We start from the raw sequence: 17,186 nt of genomic DNA, 5'->3' as shown, positions 1-17,186 counted from the left end.
CAAAGGAATTTTAACCCTAACAGCCAGAGGACGTTTTTTTTCCATTTTACAGTTCTCTTCCTGCCCATATACAATTTTATTCTTACAGATGCTGGTATGATCCTGGGTTCCTCTGGATGTAAGAATGGTGCACCACTGGCTGAAGCTGTCCTACGGTCCACCATTCTCACTTGGAGGGCACAAGGGATTGAGAGATGTGTGTATAACTAGGCGGCAGTGCCACCTAGTTATATCAATGCCACCATATGAAGGCAACTCCCTCCAGCACCAAAGGTTTTAGAAACAAGCCCCATTAACTATTTCACCATAAGACATCTCTCTAAGGACAAATAAATTTGAACAGGTGCAGGATGAATAAAATGAAAAACACTGAGCTAATGGGGTTAATGTTCCACTTCTGTATATAAAGCTGACTGGTCAATTTTACCCAATTCACAGTACATCCACCCATCAACCAATCCATTACTGTCCCATCAGAAAAGAATCAAAGACCATAAGACATTAATTCATTGCAAAGAAACAAGCAATGTAATAGAAACATTAGAGGAGGAAGGAGGAAAGACTTGAAATGGTAAAAACAAATAAAATGAGGGTAAAACACTAAGGCAACCTAAGATATCACCATGAACATATAAAACTAATTTCTGCATATCGTAAAGCACCAATACAAGTTAAAAACAACACAAGATGGTCCTAGTAAAATGAGCCTCAGCTTGAATTTTGAGATACAACAAAAGCACCAGCAATTATTGGCATTCTCTGATCTCCTCAGTACAATGACATCTTATTTCAGTTCAATCTTGTTCCCCCTAATTTTTTTCATTCAAAGGTGATTCGAACTGATAAAATTAATTGCCCTGATCTAGGTGATATCCTTTTATGCTTATTCCTGCTGCTACTGGATGATTGTATTCAGCTTAGTAAAGGCCTATTATTATTATTATTATTATTATTATTATTATTTTAACCTGACCACTGAGCTCCTGAAAATAGAGCTCCCTTGGCTGGTCTGTAGTTCAAGATGGGTAAATGAACCTGAAGTTATTTGAGAGTCAGTATGGTCAAAAAATAATCACGTGTTTAAATGATTATGTTTGAAAATTAACCAGACCACTAAGCTGCCTATGAAAGAGCTCTCATAGGGCCGGCCAAAAAGATCCTTATAACTGGTATTTTTGTAACAGTAGGAGAATCTGCTAAAATATCATGAGGTGCTCTCAATGAGATTTATCAGGGGGTTTATTAAGGCTGTATGTAACCCAGGGAGTGTAAAGTCACCCGTAGACAGAAGGACAAGGCAAGAATGAAGTAAAGAATAACAGAAGAGGAAGGAAAGAAAGGAGGAGGAAAGGAAAGGACAGACACCCGAAAGCTGCAGGTTGAAAAGTCTACCTTAAATGAAGTAAGGTCATCTGGAGACAGCAAGAATAAGATGAAAAAGACACGCCCAGGCTGAATGTATCAATGAAGGCCTATCTAACCCTTCCTGTCCAAAAACTCTCTCTTAAATTGAAGAAAATTGTCTGGTAGCAACAAATATTTAAAGTCATAACAACATGGAAGTTAAAAAAACAGAGAATAAATTAATTACACGCTATAATATAAACAGCATAAAAACACTCTATGCTCTGAAATAACTTGTATAGAACTGTTTTAAATCATACTTAATTTTCAACTCCTAGTATGGATGGTACACTTGAAATATCTGTGCTTTCAAATTAGTAGTGTACTGTTTCTCCTACGTACACTTAAAATGCAACTGGTTTCACAATAATTGTCATAGTTACACTCACAAGATGTAACTATGTTTCACTACAGTACTATACCTCACATGTATTGTACACTAGATATGTACTGCTTTCATAACAGTACTTGTAACTACAGTTGAGAGATGTAACTATACTTTCACTACAGTACTGAACCTAATATGTATCATACACTAAAAATGTAACTGCTTACACAACAGTAATAGCAACTACACTAACATATGTACCTATGCTTTCACTACTGTGCCCCATATTTACATTCAACATGTAGCTGCTTCGTCACACTACAGCATGTGGCTACACTTACGAGATATAACTGTGCTTTTACCATAGTTCCTTCTAGGTACACCCGAGATGTACTGGTAACTGCTTTCACAACAGCACTGTACCTTATATACACAGCACACTTACGAGACATAACCGTTTTTCACAACGATAATTTGCCATTCAAAATATATACCTATGCTTTCATAACAGTATTGTATCTCACATGCAAAGATGAAATTTGTGTGTCCAGTTCTAAGCACAGACTAGATGGTCCATTCCCCAAAGCCCAGCAAATCAATTCCTTGCCATAAACCTTCACATGTCACCACTCCCATGACAAACTTCCCCTATCACTCCATCCACAGCTTATGTCACTAATGTCTATCTAATCATTCCCACATTAGGTTTCAAAATGATTCATAAGCCTATCACAGCCACCAATGAGGATTGTAAGTCTCTAAAACTTTAAACTGAATGAGAATGCTTCATGTTATTTTTTTTTTCTTTGCTCTATATATTTTTTTAATGATTAGGGAGATGTCTGTATTAAAACTTATCTATACCCTCTACAACCCCTAAAATTATGAATGTTCCTCCTTATCTGTAGAAAATAGAGGGTGATCCATTTATAACATTCCTCTTCCACTTTGCTGGGGGAATTCTCTTGTGTTGTATGGATGGCTAAGTCAATGTTACCAATGTCTAACCGGTATCATTTATTCATTGCCTACTCCCACAGCCACACCCACATCAACAAACTAAGCTATCTCCACAATACATAAGACACTGCCAGGTGAGTGGTAATGGAGTGCTATTTCCTACTCCCACTGCCACTCCCACATAAGCAGACTGAGCCATCCCCACAAACATACAATACCACCAAGTGAATTTCTAGTGAAGTGCTATTTATGGAGCACCCTGTAGTCTGGCAGCAGCAAGAACACAACATAAACTAAGTCCTCAAGTTGAAGGGGTTAATTTTGATGGGAAACATTAGTACCAGGACACAGGTACAGCAAAAGGAACAAGTATCTTCCTAGCTCCATCTGAAAAAATTTACAGCTGGCAAAAATGAAAACCCTACCTCTACCAGTGTTCCAAACGGTTCAATTCTTCCGTTATGTATTCATCAAAACTTTGGGAAGATATTTCTCTGCCTGTACTGGGAACCCTCTCTCCCAGCTTTCACTAGTACGAGTCATGGCATAACAACACTGCCTTAAAGCCTCAACATTGTCTATCTTTCGTGACTCAGATTCAAAATAATGCAAACCCCTTCAGAAAAAATTATGGTATGGAAGATATTACTTTACATATTAAATTTGTTGATTGTTAAGATGGAACAGTTTTGACTCAACCTGGACCATTTTCATTTTAGGTTGTGGTCTATATCAGGCAAAAACCCTTGCATCTTCACACCATCATCATCCAGACCTCTTTTTCCACCTATGGATGGGGTGCAGTATGGTCCAATGAGGAAGAAGGAACTTAATGAGAATCTTCACCATTATGTGGATATAAATTCTTCCATATGAACAATTTACAGCACTGTTAAACTGAAACAGAGTATCCTTTTCTCTTTCTGTACTAATTTTCTCTGAACTAGTAGTTGTTGCCCTAGTTTCATCTGAAATGTGAACCTAGTGAACTGCAGGCTCAAATTCCCCTTCTACAGCCCACCACTCCTCCTAATAAGGGGTTAGGATAGTTGAGGAATGTTTGTATAACCAGGCAGTTGAGCCACCAGTTATATCAGTGCCACCATATGAAGGCACCCCCTCCCTCACACCTCTCCTACCTAACCAAATAAATATGACACATACACAGCAAATACACTTTATACAGGTACTTACAGTGTTACAGTATTTTCATGTATTTAACAGCAGTAATATGTACCATTATACTGCATTTACTCTAACCTGACAAACAACCCTACCCTCTTATGACTGAAACGACAGCCACGTGTAGTCAGACTGGAGGGTCAATTTGACTAGCAACCAAGGAGACTCATTCCTACACCTTCATTATGGCTTATTCAAATTTCAGGCAACCATGACTCAGAATGTAAACTTTGGGAGTGGCCAGTTCTGTCAGGTGAAAACAAATCAACTACATATCATCGCTAGCAACAGCCTCCCCCTTCCCCTTTGATCATGGTAGCTTTGGAGGTACAGTAGATCATGTGGCTTTGTACGATGACAAGCTTCAGTTTTCCATATTTCTTTTTGTAATTTTACCTACATAATAAATGGTCTCTGGCTATCTATTGCCAGATGCCATGACCCCACAAGGGGTGGCCACAAACAAATCGCCTCCATGTCGCCCTGTCCCCTGCCATTTCACTGCCCTGCTCCCAGCTCACACCCCCCTCTCTCATATACCTCTCCACTCCATCCATCCATCTCATCCATGGCCTCTCCCTCCCTCTACCTCACTTGCATACATTCTCCTCGTCATTCTCTCGCTTTCCGTCCTCTCCACAAGGTCCAATAAAATGGTGATCCTAATTATTAACACAAGGAACAATCACAATACTGAAAACATATATGCATTATACAGGTACTGCAGTGAAGTTCTTCCTCGTATGCGTATATAAACACCAATGGGTAAATGGCTTTGATACTACCATTTCTCTCACCTCTGTAAAAATGTGTTTAATCCACCAGTGCAACTTCTGTCTTAAAAAGCTGGATGGATATGGTGTTTTACAAGGTGTCCAAAATAATTATCCTCATACATTATAAGCATCACCATTCACAGCTTTGTAATATGCACACTTTTCCAGGACACAATAAAATCACATAGGTAAGCAGAGGCTTCCCTATACGTAACAGAATGATCCTCGCTCGCAAAGACTATTTCTCAAGTCAAAAATGGAGTCTACTGCATGTGAAAAGAACATTATTTTATTGTGATGAGGATTCTGGAAAATGATGGAGGCAAATGTGACGTACACGTACAATACCGAGATTATTGTGCCAGGTGGTTTGTGGATTGTGATACTAATTCTGAGCAAATTTAAGAATTACTTTTCCCAATATACAAATTCTGGACCACAGTAGTTTTTCCTCTGATCTTTATACATTGAATATGGTAAAATGGGACTGGCAGGTTACCATTCACATTTTACAATTTCATCAAAAAAAAAAAAAAAAAAAAGGAAAAAAACACCAATTTTATTTCAAATGTAATATAAAAATAATTATGATACACATTCTCATGATTTCTTTTTCTTTAAATATCCACCTATTCCACTCTATAAACATTCCTTTCTTTTTAATCATGGGCTATCTATTCACAAGACCCTCAGCATACATCTTTTCCTTGCCTCCTATTCCTTTTCTCTCTCAATTAACTTCTTTCTTATTACCATCTATCAACTGTGTTCAAAAGTATATATTTTTTCTCTCCCTCATATTCTGCCTTTCCTCTCACAGTTCCTTCTTCTCTCTTTTTCTCTCTCCCTTACATTCGTCCCTCCCTCTTAATTCCCTCCTCTCTTATTACTATCTACTCAGTACAGTATATTGCTTTCTCCTCACATTCCTCCCTTTCATTTTCAACCCACTTCTTTCCAACAAAGTGTCAGATAATTAAATGTACTTGAGAGTGTAACTGATACGAAATTCCTACCGTAACAGATACACATAAAAATATAAGTTTACTGTCCTTCACACTATCTTAGCTATCTATAAAAGCGTCACTCTATGCGGTAAAATTAAAACATAATATTTACAGGTACACCATCACTTCAAAAGATAAACCTCAGATCAGCCAACTTAGCTTTAACAATAATCACAAACATATATAAGACCATAGTAATTTCATATGTACACAGTGTATCAATTGTACCCAAAAATATTGTAAAGCATTATGCAGAGCACGTAAATCTTAACTGAGACCTTAAACCTACCTCAAGGAATACAATATAGGACTATTAAAGGAATATAAAGCAACATGGCAAGCCTAACAAAAACATGGTAGGCAACACATAAAAGGTACACAAAATGGAAGTGCGTCACCAGCAAAAATAGTGAGTACAGAGTGGTCTATATAGCACACAACCCAATTCTCACGTGTTGGATGGCTCACTCCGAATTACCACTGCAGGCCATCATTTTCACATCCAGTAAATATTCATGTGTTATAGTGTCTGCTTTTATGGCCAGTGATTGCATGACTGATCGGTACTTCCTGTGCTTCTCAAAAAAGCACACTAAGCCATCTCCACAATACTCATGACTGGAATGTGCAATATACAGTCAACCCTGTACAATGTGTGTCACTACTATGCCTGTACACCTGGAAGTTCCTTTAAATTAACCAAAGGACAATAATTATATCTCCAGGAATATACTGGCATCACACAGTTGCATGCACTCCGATTCTGACTGTACTGTATTATTGGCATGCATTTTTACTCTGGTACTTGAGAATGCAAAATTTCCAAGCTAAACCCACACTTAAAAGGGTAAGATATACTTGGAGATTTTTTAAAGACCTAGGAATGGTATATATTGTGCCTTCTTCACAGCTTTATATGTCCATGTGATGATGTGGGTGGTTTGTATTCATGGCACAGTGACTCAGTGAGTTAATGTGTGCCATCTTTCTAACTGAAAAAGGAATTATCGTCATCAACCCAACCTTTTTCTCCCGACTAATGATAGGGTGAGGTAGGGTCCAGGAAGCTAGGAAAGAAATTGAAAAGGAATATAAACAAATGGTACATCTAATCTTGTGATGTACTGGGTTGTGTACTGTTGATGGCACGATTGGCGAATCGGTGTCGTGCCTGGGAGAGAAGGGCTGTTCTGCGCTGCGCCAACATTTGCTCTCTCTCTCGTGGACACTTACTGAACCTCCCTCCACTGCCGAAGCTTCCCTCACCAACACTGCTCCTGAAATAGTCATGATGGTTAAGTACTGTGCACTACTATAAGGTCAACCTCACAATACAATCAGATTACATTCAAGAAAACCAACTGGATAAAGATCAATCCTACACTGAACTGTAGCAGTTGTATAAGCATAACTGGCAATCATATGTAAAAAATGATGCTCTGCACAGGAATGTAGTGATCGTATACTGAAAAAAGGGTGCCAAAATGTCAACACTATTTGCAAATTATTACTTAATGGTCAGTCATAAAACAAGGGTGACCTGCACAGTGACGCATACTACAATATCCATCATCAACATACAATATCTTATTCAACCAAAACGAGGATGGTGGACTGCAGCAGGAGAATGGCAACTTTAGCCTGCAATCCACTGAGCTGACATCCAGATAAGCCTGGGATCACATCTATTATTAGTACGGAGTGGTACAAACCCATCAGACTCGGAGTCACTCGAGTCGTTCATGATGTGCTGTGGGGTTAGCAGGTCCAAGGGCTGCTCCATAACCAGGTGAGGCAGTGGGGCAGGCAGGGCATCTTGGAACTGGTCTTCATCCTCACCCGCCTCCTCATCATCAGCCTCATGACCCTCACTCTCACTCAAACTCACATCAAACAACGAGCTGAAAATACAAAAACAGGGAGCCAGGTTAGTATTATACACTATCATTATTATCAGCATCACCACTGGGTCTTGGCTTCACAGTTTAAATGAATGAAACTATATCCTTATACTGCAAATGTACTGACTGGGAGGATAGAACAGTTCTGATCTGATGACCCCCTTCAAGCAATCTCTTCCTCCACGATTAAGACATTTGGCTACAGACAGATAGAGAGACAGACAGACAGATTGATAGATAGATAGACAGAATGTCCTTGAGTGTCAGCGTCATACTGTAACTGGTTTTGGTACCATCTCTTTCTTAACATTGTATTCCGCATATGACACCTCAGTATCCTGTTGCATGTTACTGCTGCAAAGTAGCCTAAGTCAATATTGAATACGGTACTATAAATAACATACAAGACAACGTAAAGGTGCATCATCATCATCATCATCATCATCATTACCCAGACCTCCTTTCCCACCTTAGGGCAGGGTTAGGAGTAGGGTGCAATATACAAAACAAGTAGCTATGAAAAGGGATGCTCTAATGCTTCCCACATCCCCTGAAATATGGCTCCTAGTGGTTAAAAGAATACTATACGTTTCACTCCTATAGTCTGTTCATTTTAACTTGACATGAGAGTTCTGTCTTTTGCAAACACATTATCCATAGCTCAGTGGCAGAATAAGATAATTTTATGACTCTACATCCTTTCTCTTGTACAGTACTTCTTCATGACTAGTATCTCATTCTAGGGTTAATCACTTGTTACAGCTCAGCATTCAGGATGGAGAGAGAAATCTAGGGCTAGATAAAGTGAAGGGAAAGACTGACTCTATTGGATACGTTTACGTGAAGCTGCAGAACGTGATGAATGTTTTGGCGTATCAGATAAAGTCAGGATTCCAACGGCTTGAATGGTGAGCAAATGTAAGTGTGGCCCATTGGACTGAACAAATTTGGGCTGTATGAACAATGCTACTCCTCACCCTGCCCTGAGGTGGGAAAGGAGGTTCGGATGATGATGATGATAAAGTGAAGAGAGTATATGCAGTGTCAACCAACCTGGGAGTGTCTTGTGGGGTGAACATGGGTGGTGGGTTGATGAGACGGTGCTCCAGGATGTTGTCAATGGTTAGTTCCAGGGAGTGTGTGTGCTGTAGGTCCTCCAGGATGTGTAGGTATGATACATCGGGAAACATCTGCTGAACCTGTAAAGATAATTATATACAGGCATAAAACAAGCTCTCCATGATATGTAACTCTCAAGAAGCACTTGTTGAAACTGCTAGGATGAAGTTGGATTTGCAATTCTCAAGAAACATAATCATAAACACTATCATAAGAATAACATGAGGCACTCCATGGAGAAACTCAAAAGGCACCATGTGTCCAGAATTAATTTTTATAACATCCATTTTTCAGTTATGATCTACTCTTAAATGTCAGGACCAACATGCCTAGCCCCGGGCTCCTACACTCCTCATGGGGCATCATAGGATTAGATGATGATGATGATGATTCTGACATGTATCGAACTTTAGGCTTGCATCAAGACTAGGATGCTCCAGGGATGCCTTTAAACAGTGGCACTGCGATAAACTGCTCCCCTGCCCTGTTATTCAAACATCCCTCAAGTTTCTTTCCATCCATCCAAAGTAAGATGGTGGGCTACAGAAAGGCGGCTAGAGTCTGTGGTCTACCGGGTTCAAATTCAGCTAAGCCTGGGGTCACAACTTGAGGAAGACTGGTGTTGCTAACCTGGCGAGCGAGTGAGTCCAGTTGTGATGTAGGTGCAGGTTGTGCAGAGGCTTGCTGGTGACGGGGCAGCTGTGTGTGGCTCTGTTCAACACTGAAGCTGGGCAGCCATGATACATAGCGCCAGCCTGAACCCTGAGGCGGGGCTGGGGATGGGCTGGATCCAACCTCACCCACACCACTCTCCTGCCCCAAATTATCATCCTCACCTCCTGGCAGCAGTCCCTCCAGCAGTGACACAGACTCGCTCTATAAAAACACAGAAAATCAACAATCTTATATTCACATTCCCTTACAACATGTGAAAATCAACAATCTTACAAATACACCTCCACGGTAACACTGGGATTTGTTCCGGAAAAATGCAACAAATAGTCAAAACTTTAAAAAACTGGACTTAATCTAATATGGTATGTATACATAATTTGTGAACACAAAGTTCAGATAAAAAGATACCACACACACACTGTAGTAAAAAGCATATATACTGTACATACTAATTTATCATAAATAAATAAACTGTACACACTGCAATAAAAAACATACTGAGCATACTTTAATACCTTTCCATAAAGTAAAATTCCAAAAGTCAACATCAGCATAAACTGGGGAACATCTACAGTCCTTGTATGTACAATGACAAACAGACAGCATTATATGAAGCTAAATACTATATGCAAAAGGGGGAAGGAGAGTTGCCATCATGAACGTACACAGACCTGTTCTGGTTTGTGCAACTTGTGTCGGCATGTAGGGCAGGACAAGTCTTGGTGCAGCCACGCCAAAAGGCAGGATGCATGAAAGACATGAGAACAGGGCAAGCAGCGGCCGGTAGCCAACACCTCCCAGCATATGGCACATGTACGCTCCTCCACACTCACAGCCGTACCACTCACTTCTGGATACCTGAAGAAAAACAAGTACATCATCTACAGTTATCCTGCAGCCCTGTGGTGTGATATGACACATGAACCAAGCATTCAGAATAAACAGCACTACCAAATGAACATTGTTTCACTCTTATGAATCATTTCAAAGCTCGTCACACCTGGGAATGCTGAATAAATTTTCACTGGATGTACACTAGGCTTAATCCACTGAGTTACAGAGGTCCTTCTCAATTAAAACTTTCCAGATCTTGATGATATTATTCAGCTCAGTATCGGCTTTTTGAATTAGGGGGGTTACATAAAGCCTCAACTTGCCCATAAGCTGAAGACCTCCATGGCAGTAATGGTGTGACTATTATGTTAAAAGTTATCATCATCATCATCATCACAACCCCTTTTTCCCAGCCAAGAGGGAAATATTGCAGGATCCAGAAAGCAAGAAAAATCTAGAAGAGGGAAAAATAATCAACAGCATACCCAACTAAATGAGCCACACTCTCATTCACTCACCATGCAAACCCCTGGAATCACGAAACAAAGGTAAACAAGATAAATAACGGACATACTTGTTCATAAGTTGACGAACTCTCAGGTAGCAGTGGTGTGATTTTATTTTGTGTTGGAGCTGGTAGAAGAGGAGACGTAACTGCATACAAATCACCAACGAGGCCATGGTGAGGAACATGTTGCCCCACACAAGCATGTGTATGTGGTGAATCATATCCATTACAAGCTCACTCAGTTCAAATATCAGCTCGGTCATGTACACATAACCACCTGAAAAAACAAAATAACTATGTCCATCAAAGGCTCACTAAAATAACTATGTCCGTCACATTAATTTCATACACCACTTATGTAAACTTGGAAGCAAAAATTGATCATCCCCTGGCAGACAAAGCAAAGGCCATAGAACCACCCACTAACTCTTAAGGCAAAACAATGGGCAAAAGAGGGTAACGGGTGACTTCAGTGAGATAATAAGAAAGGCAGTGCAAGGAGATAGACTGGCACTGTCTGTTAAGGGATACCAATTACTGCTTTTGTCTGTACACATTATCACCCGCAGAACTTATTAATGTTAACATTCTGGTATCCGAAAATTCTATCTATCTATAGCCCGACGCCCTGATCCCGCAAAGGGTGGCCGCAGACAAAACGCCTCCAAGTCGCTCTGTCACCCACCATTTGACTACCCTCCCCCAAGCTCCCCCCCCCCTCCCTCGTATACCTTTCAACTCCATCCCTCCACCTCATCCTCGGTCTACCCCTCCCTCTCCCTCCCTCCACCTCACCTACATACACCCTCTTAGTCAGTCTTTCATTCTCCATTCTCTCCACATGTCCAAACCACCTCAGTGTATTTCTCCTAATCTTCTCAACCACATCCACATCCACCCCACAACGTTCCTTCACTTCTTCATTCGTCAACCTGTCCCTCATGTCACTCCACATGCTCCTCTCAAGTAACTTATTTCCACTGCTCTCACTCTTGGCTTGTTCCCCTCTTGCAGGGTCCACGCCTCGCTTCCATACGTCAGGGCAGGGATCACAATACTATAATGCAGTGACTTCTTAACTTCAATACTCCAGTAATTCCGAAAATTGATGATATAAAAACAATACACCACTCCACATACTCACTTACAGTAGTATTTAATTTTTCAATTACAAAAAAAGTCCGAGAGCCCGCAAATGAAAGAAAATGCATAAAAAAGGATGTCAAAATCAAAATCAGTTCATTGTGAGATGTCTGGACACAATGAATTTGAATTACTGTACATAAAAGGCACTGGGAAAGGCTGGCCATGGAAGACAGTTCAAAAGCTGAATGGATGAGGTGTCAGAGGGGGATGGATAAGGGTGAGGGAAAAATGAAAATGAGAGAGAGAGAGAGAGATACCAGTTGTATACATGAAAGAAAGAATACCAGTCAGCTCTTAAAATTAAAGCTTGACTGATGACAATAAAAATCTGACTGGAGAGTAACTAACCTCGCTTTTCCCATAGTCCTTCATGGCTGATGTCCCACAGGTAAATGCAATAGCGCGTGATGACATACAGGGTCCGGATGATCAGCAGGATGCACTGAAAAAGTAAACATTCATCATCATTATCATCAAAACTTTTTCCTGCCTAAGGATGGGGTTAGGTAGAGTCTAGAAAATAATGAAAAAGAAAGGAAAACAATGGAAAGTCTGTCAATAATATGCAGTAGTCTAAGCCCAATGAAAAGGGCCACACACTCATTTACTCATCATTCATGCCTCTGAAGTCCTGGCTCTACCTCATGGGTCTAACCACCTAAAGCTTCCTTCTCTTCACATTATATGCAAGTTCTTAAGAATCACCCAAATAACATCCATTATATTCTGTTTTGGATATATGTTGATATGGAGACTGGCCAATACAAGCCTACCTCATGGTAGGTAGGTATAAACCCTGCAAGGATGGGCAACGAGTAGGAGTGGTTGTGGAGTAAATATTGTCAGCATGTACCTCAGCCACCATGAAGGCAAATGTGTTGAACCCTGAGTGACATCCCACAACAACACAGATGAGGAGACAGAAGGTGGCGATGGTAAGGATGATGCCCAGCAGCCCCAATAGTCTCACGTGTGTCCGTCGTCGTGTGGTGGCCGAAAGGGATAGCTGCAATCAGGAAGCATTACAAATCATACCCCAGTATATATTCTAATAATTCAAATTCAGTCTTCGCTCACTACTAAAATATTCTAACACACAGTTAGAGGGAACACTGTAATATAAAAATTATAGGTACTTAGTACTTGTGACAGCAACTTCTACCCTTCTTTCATCCAACTGTTTCTTGTCTCATAAACTGCATAAAGGCCCAGGGTTAGGTTAATTAGTCCTGACATTTTAGGTGAGGGTGGCCAGTTACTCTCTCCCAAGAGGCAGTTGGTGTGCTATAAACCCTACGTGAACTGTAAATTCCGAGAGTTGTTGTTGTAGTGGCATTTTGTGAAGTAACGTATAAACCCTATGTGAACTGTAAACCTCAAGAGTAGTTATTAGTAGTTATGTAATGCTTGTGCACTACAGGTACAGGTAGATAATACTTTCCCCCCAGTAGAACCACCTGGCTATATATGTCCCTCTCCAGCAACTACCGCAAGAGAGACTTACGTATTCAAATCGGTCCTTGCAGAGCTGAGCCAGAAGATGCAAGAATCCCAGCACACTGAACCAGGAGCACCACAGCACCACCTCATCCATGGCCTGTACATTCATTACGCCAAACACGAAGATGAACTTGTAGAAGACGAAGTTCCAGAATTTATCCTTGATGTGCTGCTGCTCCGACACTCGCAGCTCCCCAAACACTAGCCGCTGAATTAATGTGCCCAGCAGAATCAGCACACAGTATGCCATGTTGATCAGGGTCTGCAGAAACATCATCATCACCATCAATCCATCACCATCACCATTACCATCATCATCACTATCACCATTACCATCATCATCATCATCATCATCCCAACCTCCTTTTTTCCACCCAAGGATGAGGTAAAGTGACATGTAGAAACCAGTAAAAGAAAGTACACAACAGAGAAATTACTAATCAATAAATCAACAGCATGTGCAGTGACATGAGCCACACACTCATTCACTCACCATTCAAGTCTCTGGAATCCTGACCCCATCACACCAGAAAAAAGAACAGTGCTAACTACTGCCACAATCACAGACATAAAAAATCAAAACAAAAAAAAATCAATAATGCTTGTAAATAATATGAAGAAAAAAAAAAATAATTAACAGTTGGCAAAATCAGAAAACATATAAAAAGTCAAATACTGGTAATAATATGTAGAGAGAGAGAGAGAAAGAGAAGAGAGAGAGAGAGATGAACTAACAAATACAAACACAAAAAGAAAAGGGAGGTCATTACGAAGGCTACTGGTATCGCCCTAACTTGCATGCAACCTGTGACCTTACTTCACTCACAACTGGTAATCTTTTTTTTAATGTGAGTAAGGTGGAGGAAGGGAGATGGAGAAGGAGGCTGAGGATGACATGGAGGGGAAAGGTATATGAGAGAGGTGGGGGTGAGCTGGGAGCAAGGCAGTGAAGTGGTACTGGACAGGGTGACCTGGAGGCAATTTGTTTGTGGCCACCCCTTATGAGATTGAGGAGTCTGGCAATAGACAGATAGAACTCTAATCCAATGGTGCCTTCAATACTGACAATAATATGCTTAAAATTAATTACTAAATGAGATAATTGAGCTAGCAAATATTAAGTACTTTTCCAACTTCATCTAAACAAGCCAGACTGAACCTAACCAAACCTCATGTAGCCTAACCCTATCTATCTATGTAGCCTAACACTATCTATTGAGCTATCTATGCAACCTAATTATGGGAGCAAATGGTAAAGGAAATTATTGTTGCTGCTCATGATAGGAACCCATAAGAAACATAAAACTGTATGCATATGGTACTGTCTTTGCCTCAATCATTATTTTTCTTTGGTTCACTCTCTCTACTGCAAAACCAACACTTAATTATCTCTCATATATACTACAAAAATTGGAAACAAGTCACTCCGGCACATAGTTCTTCCGATCCCTAGTTTTACCATCCGTTGTCACTGCAGCCTCCCTGATAGTCAGATTAAAAAAAAAAAAGTCTCCTACAAGAAGTTTGGTTAGGCAGGAGTGACTTTGGGGTGGGGGGCCCGGTGTGACTAGGGTGGAGGACCGGTGTGAATAAGGTGGGGGGCTGGTGTGACTAGGGTGAGAAGCCGGTGTGAATAGGGTAGTGGGCTGGTGTGAATAGGGTGTGAAGCTGGTGTGACTAAGGTGGAGGGCTGGTGTGACTAGGGTGGTGGGCCGGTGTGAATAGGGTGGGAAGCCGGTGTGAATAGGGTGGTGGGCCGGTGTGAATAGGGTGGTGGGCCGGTGTGAATAGGGTGGTGGGCCGGTGTGAATAGGGTGGTGGGCAGGTGTGAATAGGGTGGTGGGCCGGTGTGAATAGGGTGTGAAGCTGGTGGGAACAGGGTGGTGAGCTGGTGTGAATTGGGTGGGAAGCCAGTGTGAATAGGGGGGGAGGGGGGCCAGTGTGACTAGGGCCTGTAAAACTAGGGGCTGGAATGACTGCAAATCCAAATATTTCCTTTTTTACAAACACATAAAGGTAATTAGAATCACTGTTTAGGTTCTGGAATTTTATCAAACAAATATCAATAAATCTTGTCAAACTCACCCATTCCTCCAAAACTAAGAGTGGCATTGGCAAACAAGGAAATAAACAAAACTACCATTGGAAGCAAAACAAACACATGCAGGTGATTTAACAACAAGGTCATACTCTGAAGAGGTACCTTTAGAGTTTCGGATAGACATGACCCTCCGAACGCAAAGCTGGATTAGTCTACATAGATCAGTAAGGTTAGGTCTGTTAAAGTTGACCAGGTGAGGTTAAATTAGGTTAAAAAATACTATCACAATAACCTAGACTGTCCAAAACTACAAATTTATCTCTGAAACTTACCCATATACATAACGGCTCGTGGAACATAAAACTGATCACTTCTGGTATGAGGTATGGTGTCATCTCTCGCCCCTGTGCTGTGTGGTCCGGGTCACTGGTGTGGTAGAGTGACACCTGCCCTTCCTCTCCCCCTCCATCACGTGATACATTGCTCTTCTCCAGCAGCCGTTCCTTCCAGTTGGGGTTGAGAGTGACCTGGACCCCGGCATAATAGACAGAGCACGAGAGTAGCACCACACTCAGCCCCGTATACCAAGTGAGGTTGGGGAGAGGCAGTCGGTCCAGCACTACAGGCATGGCCACCGTTATTACCTTCACTACAGTTTTGCTTTCACACCTACGGGATCACGGCGCAACACACATTTATGACAGGCTTGCGTGATTGTCGGAAACTGTCAACGCCCATCATCACTACGATTTGTGCTTCTGGTGGCACCTGCCTGCAAGAAAAACAAACCACTGTCTCGAACTCACTAGTGACACCAAAATCTACTGAAAAGATCCAGCAGTTGCCCCGTACATGATTATTTGTACTTTTCCACGGTTTTAATTTTATATATCTGTCAGCAAGGAATGTTCGAAATAAAAAACTTCGGGCTAGTAATGTAAAATTGCTACCGAGTGTTATTCCAACAACACGAATTTCAACAAATATTGCTGGAATACTTCCTGCTCAAAAGGGTCCTTGAAAATAAATAGTTCTGATGTAATACTAGTAATTGCTTCATTTGTTGAATTGACACTTTCAATGTACTTCTATAAGTCTAAAGCAATGAAACAGTTTAACAGCACTGTAAGTTAGGAGAAGAATAACTCACCGCCTGGAATGAACTTTAATCATGCCAGGACTAACTTGCCTAGCCCCTGGCTCCTACGCTCCTCATGGGGCAACGTAGGATTGGATGATGGATGGGTGGATTAATCACTATTACTGAAAATGTTCTTCACGGGAAAAAGACAGTTCTATAAAGAGGCATGCAAGTCCAAAGTGGGAGAAAACAGCAAGACTTTGGAGGCAGGTTTATCAGCGTTCACATGCATAAGCAGCTGAATGGTACCGTAGCGATGACATCTGACTTTCTTATTGTTTCGTGAGAAAACTTTGACAATTAGCAGTTACTAAGTAGCTACCGGCCATTCTACAACAGCCATATTTACAGGACATACAACTCTCCTCCAAACCACCACTGCTCAAGTATGTCCACCTCCCATCCCCAAGTCACCACGAAGAGAACAATGTCATGACTTCAGCTTTCCCACTGCCAACACCTCCTTATCCAATGCCCATCTTTGCAGGGCGTACTCATCCCTACCTAGCTCATCACCCACCGCTGCGGGGCGTGTCTCGCAAACTCCATCCACCACAGCCTTTTCACACACACACACACACACACACACACACACACACACACACACACACACACACACACACCATATAAGAAAATGTGACTTAGGGCTTCTCACTGCCAACGC

At 41.2% G+C, this 17,186-nt stretch overlaps 1 protein-coding gene across 1 annotated transcript; it reads right to left on the bottom strand.

Moving 5' to 3' along the window:
- Nucleotides 1-6,765: 6,765 nt before the first annotated feature.
- LOC145399350 (E3 ubiquitin-protein ligase AMFR-like) lies at nt 6,766-16,010 on the bottom strand. The gene is made up of 10 exons (XM_080272004.1): nt 15,714-16,010; nt 13,345-13,602; nt 12,694-12,846; nt 12,189-12,282; nt 10,761-10,971; nt 10,024-10,210; nt 9,308-9,553; nt 8,612-8,757; nt 7,370-7,558; nt 6,766-6,934 (listed from the first exon to the last, which is right to left on the bottom strand). The coding sequence occupies exons 1-10, from the start codon at nt 16,008-16,010 to the stop codon at nt 6,766-6,768; spliced, it is 1,950 nt and encodes a 649-aa protein (XP_080128130.1).
- Nucleotides 16,011-17,186: the final 1,176 nt, after the last annotated feature.

Source organism: Coenobita brevimanus, chromosome 48, assembly GCF_032717465.1.
Source record: "Coenobita brevimanus isolate Jiangsu-jjx chromosome 48, ASM3271746v2, whole genome shotgun sequence".
NCBI classification, from domain to species: Eukaryota; Metazoa; Arthropoda; class Malacostraca; order Decapoda; family Coenobitidae; genus Coenobita; species Coenobita brevimanus.
This window is presented reverse-complemented; position numbering and strand designations above follow the sequence as displayed.